At 42.3% G+C, this 13,977-nt stretch overlaps 1 protein-coding gene across 2 annotated transcripts; it reads right to left on the minus strand.

Moving 5' to 3' along the window:
- Positions 1 to 2,594: 2,594 nt before the first annotated feature.
- On the minus strand, positions 2,595 to 11,346 carry cab39l1 (calcium binding protein 39, like 1). 2 transcript variants are annotated; one of them, XM_017419786.3, is made up of 9 exons: positions 11,177 to 11,346; positions 8,737 to 8,879; positions 8,468 to 8,632; positions 8,232 to 8,350; positions 7,333 to 7,501; positions 7,186 to 7,245; positions 7,039 to 7,104; positions 5,732 to 5,875; positions 2,595 to 4,811 (listed from the first exon to the last, which is right to left on the minus strand). In XM_017419786.3, the coding sequence occupies exons 2-9, from the start codon at positions 8,851 to 8,853 to the stop codon at positions 4,638 to 4,640; spliced, it is 1,014 nt and encodes a 337-aa protein (XP_017275275.1). In that variant the 5' UTR covers positions 8,854 to 8,879; positions 11,177 to 11,346; the 3' UTR covers positions 2,595 to 4,637. The 2 variants fall into 2 exon arrangements, with proteins under 2 accessions (XP_017275275.1, XP_017275274.1); XM_017419785.3 differs by having other exon boundaries at positions 11,053 to 11,346.
- Between the last annotated feature and the right edge of the window lie 2,631 nt (positions 11,347 to 13,977).

The following is a 13,977-nucleotide window of genomic DNA, read 5'->3' on the forward strand; positions in this document are numbered from 1 at the left end:
CACCCCCTCCCCGGATGAACTCTGACCCACTTTCCCATGCTGTCTCTGCGTTTTCTGTTGAACTTTTACCCAACACTGTAAAACCTGGGAGCAGCTCTGCTTCCACGTGGGGACAAACCTAAGCTACAGGCCAACAAATGGCCCTGTAACAGAAGAACGTGGATATGAGTTAATATCTTCATAAACATCTGAACAGGTAAGATGTTCCACAGAACCCCAGAAAAATCTCAACTATCCCTTGAGGCATTACAGTAAGCTTTAAGAATAAAGAGCATATAATAATAATAATTCATTAACTTAGGTCTGATCTGAAGTGTAGGATGTTGGAGACTTTGGGGAGAATGAAGCTTTATTTGGTCACAACTAATATTAAATCTGAACATTGGCTTTGGATATCAGATTGGGAGGAAAAAATGAAAGAACAAAGCTAAATGTTATTTTCACTAAAAAAATACTATAAAAACTAATAAACATCTGCTTGACTGCACGTATAAGACAATAACTGAGCAGAAAAAAAAAGATTTATTTTTGTTAAGATTTTCATTTTAGTGTCCAAAAACAGAAAAAAAGTTTAAAACATTTCACCTCAACATTCTGCAGATGGACTGAAACTCCATCTTCGATTCATGACGAAATACTTTGATTTGATTCTTTTCGAGTGCTGTAATATCCCGTTACTGAAGGTTTAACGCAGCGTTTCTACAGAGTAAAAAGGGCAGGAAAGAGTCAGAGAGCAGATAAGACCTGGAGTCAAAAAAAAGACTCCTCACAAAAAAAAAAAAACCTCTCACCACACAAACTGCCGTAACACTTTATTTCCATGGACGCTCTTACACTTCAATTTGGTTTCATAATGTTATGTACATGTATTTCTCTCTCAGGGTAAAGAAAACATTCAGCGCAGAAGGATGAGAAAAGAGAGGGCAACAAAGGGAAAAAAAAACATTTAAAATGAAATGTATAATATTGATCTTAAAGACCTGAAAATGACATCTACATACCATTACCAGCAATTTGCAGCACTGTACGAAAGTCTTATTTTTTAATACTCTCCTTTTAAGACAAAACTTATCAATTTTTGTGAGTCTTGAACAGTTCTCCAGGTTTTCTAAAGGGGGCAGCGAGTTGAAATGACTAGATCTGCTGAAAAGGTTAATCGTCCACGTGTACAGAGGCTGCAAGGAAACGGCCCGACAGTGAAGCCACCTGCCTTGCACGGCGGAGGCTGTATCATGGTTGGGAGGCTGCAATTCAGTCAGAAATCAGTGAAATGATGAAAAGCAAGGAGAACTTTAAGATCTTGAACCATCATGCAACACCGTGTGGAAAGCGTCTGATCGGTAATTACTTTTATTTTAACTCAGTAAAAGTAAAGTATACCTAATATATATATATATATATATATATATATATATATATATATATATATATATATATATATATATATATATATATATATATATATATATAAAAATAAAGATTAATAAATAAAGATTAATAAATAAAACAGAGTCCAGATTTGAACAAAACAGCCACACAGGAGCTTTGAAACATCTTAAGAAACCTGAAGAACTATTTTAAGGCCGCGTGAAAGAATCAAGGAGGCCACTCGGAGTTCGACAGAAACCTTTTTTTGTCTCCGTGCACCCGCTTCTGTTTTCTCCAGCGAAACATAAAGAAATGAGACTTCTGAACAGTGCTGTGTGATTAAAAACAATGGAGGTAGGGTGAGAGGAACTTGAAACGCTTTCTTTGTACAACAAATGAAGGTGCCAGCTGCAGCCAACGGCGCCCTCTGGTGGGACGGGCCGTGAACAACAAAGTGCCTGTCAGGACCGGACTCGAAGCTCAACGACATCTGATGCACATATTTACACGCTCAGTCAGTGAATGCGGAGAGCTTTGTTTGAAATGCACATTCCAAAGAAAAAAAAAAAACAAAAAACAATTCACACAAATGTCAAATAATCTCGATTACATAATATTTTAAATGCACCCAGTCGGTGTATCAGCGGTCTGCCTGGTGATATTTTGGCGTTACGCAGCGAGCGCTGCAGAGCCAACATGGAGCCACACGCTCTAAGAACTGGATCACCGTCCGGAATATTTAAGGAACTTAAAAAAGGCAATTTCTCTCTTTCAGAAAACCGCAAAGCCACAGCGCCACCTCGACTTCAGCGCCGAAACAAATAACGAGGCCTAGATGTTTTTTGGTTTTATTCGCAATCGTCCTTTAAAGCGTCTCCAAATTTAAAAAAAGGCAACGTGTTACAGGGCGAATCAATCTACGTCTGGCACCAACCAAGGAGGCAATTGGGTGTAAGAAGTTCTGGTTTTCTGTCGAGCTACTGAAGCTGCAGTCGGTCCCACTTCCAATCTGAACGGGCCATTCAGATTTACACACACATACAAGCTCTGCTGCATCTTTAAAACGCAACATCAAATATATCTGGGGACGCTGGGGAAGAGAGGACAGTGCCCCTGTATGAGGTATATACTTTAAGACTACGGACTGAACTCATAAAAGCCAGAATGTGAGAAATGTTTGGGACAGAGGCAGAAGACCGAGTCGCTTCGAAGCGATCGGTGAGGTGTGTGAGAAGCTAAACCAAAACCAGTGCCTGGAAACGCTGCTGTTTGCATGTCTTCTTCCGCAGTGACTTCAAAAAACATAAAAACACCAGGACGAGCTCTTTAAAGTCCAAGGACTAGATGTTTTGGGGTTTTTTGTTTGGTTTCTTTCCACCTTTCACATTACATTCACACGTCTTTTCTGGTGGCGGGTCACATCGGTAAGCTTAATTTCCTTGTCTGAAGATGAGAAATCGGCGAAATAAAGAAGCAGGGGAAAACAAACCGAGCGCAGTCGCTGCGTCCGAAGTCAGCGAAGAGCGATGTTCCGCCGGGAGCCTGAACTTGGGGATGGTCGCGGCCGTCTAAGAGGAAAGTAGTCGAGCTCGAAAGCCTCGAGAACTGACCAAGCGCCGGATAAAGCTGCTCTCACTCACATGCGGTTCCCTTTCATTGTCGGACAGCAAAAACAAGCCTGAAAATGACAGAAGCGGCACACAAAGGCTATGTTTCAATCGCGATGACGCCGTCGTCCGATTCTGTTAAAGATCTCGGTTTTACTTTGGGACGCAGTCGTGTGATTAAAGCTCCGCTCCATGTCTCTGCTGGGAAGTGAACCGAGGGCCAACGTGTTCAATAGATCCTGTCAGAATGGGCCAAGCATCCCAACAATCTGTAATCCATCCATCCATTTTCTTTACCCACTTCTCCTTTCCGGGTCACGGGGAGCTGGCGCCCATCTCCAGCGGTCACCGTGGGAGATTATCAACTAAAAACAACGATCCCCGACACGACGGTAATCGCCTCGATGCTGGGGTCGATTTCAGACATCGCAGAAAAGTGGGGTTTAAAAATGACCTTTCTGCCTCAAGAGAAGTGAAAACACCCAACTGTGATGCATTTATGCGAGCGGCACTAAGATTTGTAGGTTTCCTGGCCTCAAAAGTTGACGGTCCTTGGACTTTAAAGCCGTCTCGGCAGAGGATGTGCCATGCGTCATCACAGCAGAGTGACATCCCACCCGTGTAGATTTCCCTGCACATTAAGAGTGACTATCTGAATGCATTCTTATCATTTATCAAAATAAAAGACAAAAACCTAACATCTGTCCAGTGTAGCAAAAACCAGAAAGAGTCGGCTTCGATTGCTCAACGAAAAGCCTCCAAAAAGGAAAGTAACAGATTCTAAGGACGTGTCCATACGAGCAACATCGGAGCAAAAATCGCTAAAAATATTGAAACGGAGTGCTTCCTGTGAGATCAATCGGCTGTGTGTGTGAGCCCCTGAATGGACGGCTGCAACCCTGCAGCGTTATCCAATTCTTTGTTTCTATTTCAGTCATGTAAGCGTCGCTGGGTCCCGCCAGAAAAAAAATAATTTACAGAGTTTATCGATTCCTCTACGGCTTTGAATTACACTTCCTGTGACGGCTGACACACTGGCAAGTCCAGCGCTGCGAGGGTCACGTCTGACCTCTGCTGAAAACAAAACAAAACAAAACACACAAACCAGGCAAATCCTCACCAATCAGATCCCTCTGCCGAGGCCGTACAAACTCACTGTGTCCCCGTACGAACGCACACCAGCTTCCAATAAGGCAAACAACAAAGCAAACAGAGTAAGCACTTTACCTGGAAGATACATTAGAAAAATAATAATAATATATATTTACTTCTTATCATTTCGAGCTCTAAAATATAGATTTTTTTTTTTTAAAAAAGGACTTTGAGAACAACACAGAGCTCGTTACTGGTTCGGTCTTTGCCAGAAACGGCGCCTGTGAAAGGTCCAACTTTACCTGAACGGAGTAAAGGCGTTTTTATTTTCACTAAATAAGAAGCACTGTGGTTTAAGTAAGAGTTCTTGGCCCACTCATGCCATGGATTAATCACCTCTATATCAAGACGAAACCAAAAAGTAAAGGAAGTAACATCGACTTCTTTCCTATTGCTTTGACTTAAATTTATTTCTTAAAATGTTTTGTTTTGGTAACTCGGCCCTCTGCGGCCCACAACCACCACCTGCGTCATCTACCACCTGAGGAAAGCGCTCCTACTTTTCTAGCCTCAAGCTTTCTTCAGGTCCCGGATCTGCTTGATTAGATAGTTTTTCTCGTCGCAGAACTGCTCGTCCTCGGTTCTGTCCGTCTGGAAGTGGCTCAGGAAGTCCACCAGCTTGGTTTGGTTCTTCAGCAGGATGTCCAGCACGGGCTGGGTCTTGTTGGGGTTTGCCACAAATACCTTTAAAAAAAAAAAAAAAAAAAAAAAAAACACACAAAGATGGGAAATAATGCTTGACAAGTTTCCTTCTATAATTAGGTGGCCACATTAATCAAAATGCCAATATTTTTTTTTAAAGGTCTTCATTATTGTTATTCGGTTCTTCTTCTTTTGTTCCCTCCACGGTTTTTACTCCTCCAGCAGCTTTGGATGAACTCAGAAAAATAACAAAACAAGCAGCTCAGTAGGAAATGGCTCGCTGTGGCTTCTGGTAGCAGAACATCGTACGGTGTAAACGAAATTTGGCACAAAATACAGAAAACAACGTCTGCATACACAACCCTGCAGCCCAGACGTACGTCACATTTAAACGGGTCACAGAAAGACAGAGAGACGGTCTTTACGTGACTGAGCTTGTACCTTTTAATGGGATCTGTAATGGAGTCTAAGGGTTTTGACTGTTGGGGAGATTTTAACTGCAGGACGTTCGATGTTACGATGTCACCGACTGAACTTTTGATTTGTTTAAGTTTCAAATTTCTCACGATTTGTACATCAAAATGTAGGCGTTCTTATTTTCAGAGTGCAGCATCCAAACTCTCATTGACTTCCACTGAATCTGACCTCTTGAGTTTTCATTTAAAAACAACATGAAGTCATATCTCCTACATGAAAACTTAAATGTGATGAGCAGATGCCTCTGCCTCTTATGGCTCATGATTTGTTTCCTTACATGTGGACTAAATTTTACTCTGCTTGTCTAAAGGGAGTCGTCAGGGAGTGACAGACACAGATGTGTGGTTACCATGGTGACCCTAATGAGCCACTATTATTTTTTTTGGCCTTTGTCATCTTTACCCTTCTTATACACCCTTCAACATTTCTCCAGGAGCATTGGAGCTGGTACATATGGATAAAAATGGTGTGTTTTTGTACGACACCTTAAAGACGTGGAATGCTTCAAACTGGATGTTCCGGCTGTTGTCTCTCAGCAGGTTCATCATCAGCTTCAGGTTCTCGGCACGGCTGATGAACTTCGTCATGACCGTGAAGTTGTGTCGATCCAGAATAAGCTCCCCAAGCAGCTGAAAAACGGACAAACAAACAGCTGTGTCAGCGAGAAGAAGAGCGCTAAAAAGCTAACACGGTTTAGAAATAAGACTTGGTTCTGTTAAGGCTCTGTCGTACTCCACGAGAAGTCAAAAAGTCGGTTCGCGGTCACTTTCGCATATACCTTTCATCGTCCATAAAACACTCGGATCAGAACTCCCAGGAAGCGTTAAAACGGGTTTCTACCCGCCAGCTTCTCACCTCTTCTGTCCTTGTACAGATTTGTGCTTCTCTTACTATAACCAGACATGTTTATTAAACCAACTGAGAGAGTCAGAGCCACGAAAAACCTCGTGTGTCTCTGCGGTCTTTTCCAGTTCACAGGTTTCTAAGTTTGGCTGGAAAAGTCGGAAAGAAGGCTGCATTTTCTAACAGCCTCCAGCTGCTTCTCAGCAGGAGCGAAATGGCTCCATTAAAGCTCATTAGCTTTTCTGCATAAACACGCCCACAACAACTTCTGACCAATCACACGATACTTGGAGCAAACCCCTGAAAGAAAAGGCTCGGCCCGGGCCTTGTGTCATGAAGGGACACACAAAGCTGCTACGAGAACAAATTGATGCAATTTTCATCACGTGATCACGTGACAGAGTACCCATCCATCCTCTACATGTTCTTCGTCCGTTAAATAAACAGTAGCTCTGCAGCTAACTGGGTCAGGCAGTGATCGAGATCATTCATTCATTCATTCAGTCATTTCTCAGCTCAGATGAAATCAAACCTTTTATGACAGACGTCAGCAAACAGCCGAGCGGGAGCTGGCCCTTTGGACCGCTTTGCTCAGGTGTTATCCACGAAGGAATAATCTGAGAATTTCCAGCCAATCAGAGCGACTCCTCATCTTCATCCAGGTGTGAGAACAGGAAGTTAAACACAGGACTTCCTGTTGCTGCCTGTTTAAGAACTGGATTCATTCAGACTCATTCTGATGATCGTTTTCTGACAACAAATTGTAGACTGATTTTAAAAATTCAAACTGTGTCGGATTTGTCTTTAAAAGATCGATCTAATGGGATCAAAATATGTTGGGTTGGATGAGGTTAGAAAAATCAGGTGGCCTTGCTAATGCTGACTTCGTGACTTCTCCTGGAGGATGGAAAGGCCTTCGCTCAGAACAGGACAGAGGCGGTGAGAGTACCTTCAAAGACTGCCGCTTGGTGACGTAGTTGTCAGAATGCAGAAGCTTTTCGTACTCTGTAAACACCTGGTGGGTTATTTGGAAAACGCGTTAGGCACAGGATGAGAGGCATTTCAGTAGCAGGAGAAAACCTATCGGGAAACTCACCTTGTCATAGTTGTTCTCCAAGAAATCTGCACACATAATCTTGTGTCTTGTGAGCAGATCCTGATAGGGGGGGAAAGAGGAGATCAGTTAACTAGAAACCAGTTGTGTGTCGGTGCGGCGCCAGGAACGGAGAAAAGACCCGAGCACCTTGAACGAGGCGAAGGCGTCGGAGGCAATGTCAAAGGTCGACAGCTCCACGTAGCGGAAGAAGTTGTAGAAGTCGTCAGAGAAGAGCACCACCCTGGCCAACGGCTCGTGACGCAGACACTCTCGCAGCATCATGCCGCAGTTCAGAGCCACTTCCGCGCACTCGTATCTGTGCAGGTTAGTACATGTCAGGTCCAAGTTAAACACGCCGCTGAAAGTCAGCACAAAACCGCTCCGCACATTTAACTGGGGAAAAAAAGAACAAAACAAGCAAATATGTCCAACTCAGGATTTTGAGGACTAATCTTCAACAGTGAGACACTTTTTGGAGGCCTGCATATTAAAAAACAAAATGACCCCCTAAAGCACAAAATAATGGCGTAATAATATAGTAAATTGGTGTTAAATGTCAGGTTTTTATGTTTAACTCCAACGATCAAACTGAAATGTCTTCTCTGCAGAGGTGACATTTTGGAAACACAGCAGAACAAATCCATCCTCGAGGCACGAAGATGAGTTCAGATCCACTGAATTAAGTGCAGCTAAAACACACGGCTGCTCTCAGAGCAAGCAGCGTGGCGTGGCTGGGGAGTTTTTTTTTTTTTTTTTAAAGAACTGTAAACCCAGCCCTCTGCCGTCTCTCAACCAGCATGTGAAACCCGCAGGTGAATGTGCAACAAGCTGCTGCTTGCCCCCTCTGGGAGTTGTTGAAACGCATACTGTGGAAGGAAGAGCAACTTACCACACGTTCAGTGGGGGTTAAAAAAAAAAAAAAAACATTTTAAATATTCACTCGACACAACGACAAATCAGATGGTTTTACACTTTCGAGTTTAAAACGTGGAAGATCGAACTCAGACACTCTGGTAAACTAAAAAAAAAGAAGAAGCTGAACTCACCCATTCAGAAGTATGAAGAGGATCTCTGTGTGTGTGCAAATGTATTCGACCGTGGGTGTGCGAGTGCCAATCTGACGTCTCACAATATTGCTGAACAAATGGACCACATCCTTTTTGCCCTGTGAAAGAATGACTCAGATAAACGGGTGATGTGAAGATAGTTATGCTTGACGATAACACACACCCCCACAAACACTCCTTCTTAAGTTTGTAAAGACACCCGTACGGTTCCTCACCTCGAAGTCGATCTTCTGCAGGTTTTCAATGAGCGCGATGAGAAGGTTGGTGTTGTACAGCTCTTGCGCGAGCTGAGCCACAGCTTCGGTCTGAGGCTCCTTGTCCCCCGTTCCACAAAGAACTTCCTTCAGGGAAGCGAGATTTTTGGACACCTCCTCTGCAACCTTCATTAAAAGACAGCGGACAACGATGAGTTTCAGCTGAAATAATGCAGGCAGAAAGTATATAAAAGTTAGACTTCTCTCCCAGAGTTAAACCCAGTCCAGACCTTTTCGCACTTTTTGCTCTCTCCCGCTTCCAACTTCTCCAAATGTGCAATATTGTCCTTTAAGTTCCTGACTATTTCAGCTGGATTCTTCTGAGACTTCCCAAAAGGAAAAGGCATGACTGAAGGTGGGTAACCCAAATATCCTGCAAGGAAAAAATAAAATGGATTATTTTACAAAAAAACCCACCAAATTAACAAACTACATTGTGTAATAACAATAGCTTAACTTCCTGTAATAATTTCCAGCATTTTTTCCAAAAATATAATTTATATAAAAAAAGATTTCTAAAAAAAAAAAAAACATGAAATGAAATGTAAAATAGGCAGAAAGGAAGTAAGTGATAATATGATCGCAGAAGGGTAAAAACAACCAAAAGAAAGGGTAAAAATAAGTTCAAAAGGGGAAAAAATCTAATGACAAGAGGTGCACAAATTGGCTAAATAAGGTGGAAAAAGTTACTGTTTTAAAACACGACTGAGTCTTAACAATACAACACAGGTTCACATTGATCAAGGACAAGTAACTGATCAAAATGTACAATAAAATATGTCCTTAAAAGTCGGTGGTACCCTAAGCTCGGGTCGGTGGGTGGGTCGTAAATCAACAAGTCAGGGGTCTTCAGATGGTTTTCAGGAATCAGAGTTTAAAGATAACTGCTAACAGCACTTTTTTTGTTACAAAAATATAAAAAGACAGAAGTCAAAGTGATAAAAATATGTCAACTCTAGTTCAGTCATCGTATCCTTATCGTAGCCCAATAACATTTGGGCCCGCAGGTGGTCGGTGGTATCAAGTGTCATAAAAATTAGCTAAATGTGTGGAGACACAAAACAGCTCCCGTTTATAACTGGATGGTCATTTGCGTCTCCTGGGTTGTGTTCAGTCACTCCGTGCTCTGTGGTCACTGTTTCGTAGACTAAATAGGGGATAGGGGACAGCACTTGAATGCACCGCGTCCATTATGCAACCGTGTGGCAGGTATTCAGTCAGGTGTTGCATAAATAAACACCAGCAGAATGTGCTGCTCGAATCTGAGATGACTGGAAACATCATTTTGCCGGGAAAAAAAAATGCAATTTTGAGTTTGGTTGACTCTAAAATTTACTCAGCTGAACATGAACAGCAGACTACATTAAATGATTAGGACCTAAAACTTGTAAGAGTTAACCCCAAATAGTTAACAGCAGATCTGACACAACTTGTTAGCGCTCAGAATCCAAATTAGGGATCACATATCATCAAATTACATGTCAATATTTGTTAAAAAAAAATACTAATTTTAAGACATTTTTGTGGCAACCATCTACCTTGCCAGATTTTTAAGCTCCCCATCTGTAAAACGGACTGCGAAGTATTGCCTAAATGTTTATAACTCAAACTTTACAGACAAACATTAGCAAGCCACGGAGTTACATTAAAAACGCAGCTAACCTTTTCACGTTGGGATTTATAACACATTTCTAAACACGTCTCATGTCTCAACTTAACGCCGAACATGTTAAATGTAGTATTAGCCCACTGTTTCCACATAATTGCATAAATAAGACCGTTTAGATTAGAGCTATCTTGATAATTGGTGGCATTTTCAGCGAGCTGACATTAGCATGTTAGCATTAGCCTCCATCAGCCTGCCATGTCAGCTCAGACCGCAATGCATTATGGTCCATTTCTGCTAAAGTGCACTCATTTTACTGAACATGACGTTTTTTTTTAATTATCATTTACTATGTAGTGAATAAAAACTTCCAGGTAAAACTTCGAACCCCGGGGCCACTACAAAATGGCCGACGGACGCTCCAGACACAGGCCGGCAGTTCGTGCGTTTCCTCCCCGGACCAGAGGGGGGGCCTTTCCCACCGCTGCGCCCAGGGGACCCGGTGCTTCACCCTCCGCCCATGGCTCCGACAGAGCCTCGAAGTGTGGACTAAAAACATCGACGGGACGTCATTTCACACAATAACCCGAGCTGAACAGCGAGTCTGGAGCTCGTTAGGTGGAAAAGCTGCCAGCGTAGACGGGTAAAAGAGAAACCAGCTAACTTTTTAAACAACATGGAGGAACCGTCATGGGGGGAGAGGGGGGGACAACGACGCTAAAAATCATTTTTAGCGACAATATTATGTGATGTAACGCCGTGATGTAACTTTGACATTTTAAAAATATGTCAAAGTTACATCACGGCTGTCTGCAGAAGTTCAGCCAGCTTGTGACCTAGTTAGCAGCTGCGGGGGAAAAAACTAAACACGACAGTTTTTAAGTTAAAAAGCAGGAGGTCGGTGGATAAAAAACACACGTTTCAGACCGAAAACACTCACCGAGTGAAGCTCAGAAACCGAACCCGGTTGTTAGAGGTTAGTTAGCAGGATAGCGAGCCGTTTCCACTTTATCGTGACCGAAAAAAAAAAATTTAAAAATAAAAGTCGGTAACGTTATCCTGACCTGTAGCCGCCTGACTTTAACTAACTGACGACAATCATAGCTGATCCTCCGGGCGAACCTGTCGGCTGTAAAGTGCTGTCACCGAGTTTCCTAGTCGAACAGAGGCAGCTGCTGCGGGGCTAACCTGTCTGACAACTTCATTTCCCTGTTCTTTTCTGCCGAAACAGCCGTCCTCTCTTCCCGGGGACACTGGGCGGGTGCGCCGCGCTCAACGTGACGGCCGGGCGTCTTCGGCCTATCAGCGGAGGCACAGCTGAGCTCGAGGAAACGCCCCCTCTGGGTGAGGGAGCGCGCGTTTTCAGAGCCCGCGTTGCTTCGCGCAGCTGGAAGAACGGAGCGCTTCGGTGGAACTCCCGCCGACGGACTGCGCCGCGACAGAAATGAAACGCACCCCGTTTCTCGAGAAACGAGAAGGCTGAAAAACAGCAGATCAAACTAAATCTATATTCTGCCTAAAAACTCCGGATAAAATGAGTTTTCTGCTTCTATTTTTTACTACGACTTCAACATCAGTCAGTATTTTCATCTACTGTCATTTATTAACTCGTCATGTGAAATTATCTCAGTTTATGGAAATTACAAGGAAATAAAACATCAAAAAAAAAGTTGCACACAGTGTATGGAAGCACATTACTGACACACTAAAAAAATAAAAAACTTACTGTATCACGTTGTAACGTGAAAGGTTTCATCATACAAACAATATATATTTTGCATAACTTTATAGCTTCACGTTCTTAAAAGTTATTTTTTTACATCATTACAATAAGTTATAATAAAAAGAAATCAAATTATCACAATACAGGTTATCTCCGAATAATAAAATAATATATCATTTGAACATGAAATATATAAACAAGCCAAATAGGTATATTATAATAACGTCAAAACGTTTTGTTCTGATATGAAAAGTATATTGTAAGAACATGAAATTCAAACTCTATGACATGAAAAAATATTGTTTGAACAATTAACTTTTCACATTATAACGTTATGCCGTTTTATTTCATTTTGGCTAGAGTGAGAGCATTATGCTTCCTTATTACTACCTGGTATTACAATTCTTACGAATGTAACTGTAAAAAGTCAGCTGATCAAAACAGGGGAGTTGAACAAAACTAGACTTTTATATCCAGAAACTCCGAATGTAAACCTCTAAAATGGTCATCAAAGAAGTAAACAAGGCTATTTGGGGTAAAGACAAGCAGAAATTAATTCATGAAAGTGAAATTCAGCGATGACTCAGCGACCTGCACCGGGTGAAGTGATGATGACGGAGTGTTTGTTTGATGTGGGTCCAATAAATGTTTAAGGATGCAGGAAGAAAACAAGCAGTCATTGATGATATGGGGCTACATGTCAAGTGACGAGATGGTGGACATTACCTGAACAGGTGGACATTAACGTTTTTGTATTTTAACGTTTCTCGTTCCATCGGTAGGAAGTATACTGTAGGTTTGGTGACAATAAAGTCATCTTTCAGGAAGGTTTAGCATCTGCAGAGCAAAGTCCAAGTCAAATTACGAGCAACCCAACTCTGTCCTAAACAGATCCAGATTCATTAAAATTACAGACAGCTCGATCCGGGTTCAGTTTTTGACAAAATACTGATTACTAATGAAAGGCCTAGCATTCTTAGAAAGAATGCAAATCCCCCGTGTTAAACTGAGACCATCTTATGAGAAATCACAGTTATAGCCGAATGATGTGTTCAAGCTCATGCAATTTCACGAGAACTCACGAGGTCTGTTACCTAAGTGTTGGGGATGACTCTCAGCTACTACCACATCAAATTTTAGCTCAATATCTGTAAAATGAACTGAGCTATACCCAGTTTTGTGTTTGCTAAGGTCCATTAGCTGTGGTGGCCATCTTGAATTGAGGTGACTCCGAAGGTTTATCAGTTGTAGACGTACATCAAATGATTACTTTCTGAGAGTTTCATCAGAATCTGTCCTGTGGTTTATGGGCGAGTTAGCTAACAGGGTCGGTAGGTGATGATAAGGGTTTAATTGAAGACGTTACGCGTGTGTAGCTCTTGGATTAAGCATTGCTCACTATTCTCAACTACTACCTCACCAGATTTAGGCTAAATATCTGTATGGGTTTTAACCATTCTTTGTGTTCAGCTGGCTGTGGTGATTCAGCGACCCTTCTAGTGAAGTCCAAAGGACCACAAGACCCGGTCCAGTCTAAGGACACCAAGACCTCCCTTTGGAGCCACTTCTGGGGAAGAGGCTGGCTGGTAGGTGCCTGGTGGCTGGGCTTTGACCCGTGTGGTCCAGCCAGGCACAGCACAGACAAGCTACACGGGACCGTTCTGATGTGGACCCGCCCTCTGCAGAAGGTGCAGTAATGGACTGATGCATTATGGGTTGGCAGAGGTCTTGGGAGGATTGATTTCCAGTTGCTGTAGCTGGTTTTAGGGACACAATGAAACCCATACATCCAACAAACTGTGGATTAAAGTGTTGCCGCAGTTCAGTTGATACAGTTTAAAACATTAACATTACAGTAAACCTAGAGTTGCCCAAACGTAACCAGATTTAGACTTGTAACAGGTGTTTTTGAGTCACCTTGTAATCTTATCCACGGGTTTTTGGTTGGTCTGATACTGGAACTTATTTCAGAAGAACTTCAGGTACAGTGAGACCAAAAAAAAGAACCACCTCCAAAGGTTTTTATATTTGGGATAGTTGATAATGACAAACTTCTCAGCTAAAATGTTAAATGACTTCTTTTACAACCTTTAATAAGAATACTTTTGTTGTGGGAAGAGAAACGGCCTCTGGTTTGCCTTT

Source organism: Kryptolebias marmoratus, linkage group LG9 (genome assembly GCF_001649575.2).
Source record: "Kryptolebias marmoratus isolate JLee-2015 linkage group LG9, ASM164957v2, whole genome shotgun sequence".
NCBI lineage: Eukaryota > Metazoa > Chordata > Actinopteri > Cyprinodontiformes > Rivulidae > Kryptolebias > Kryptolebias marmoratus.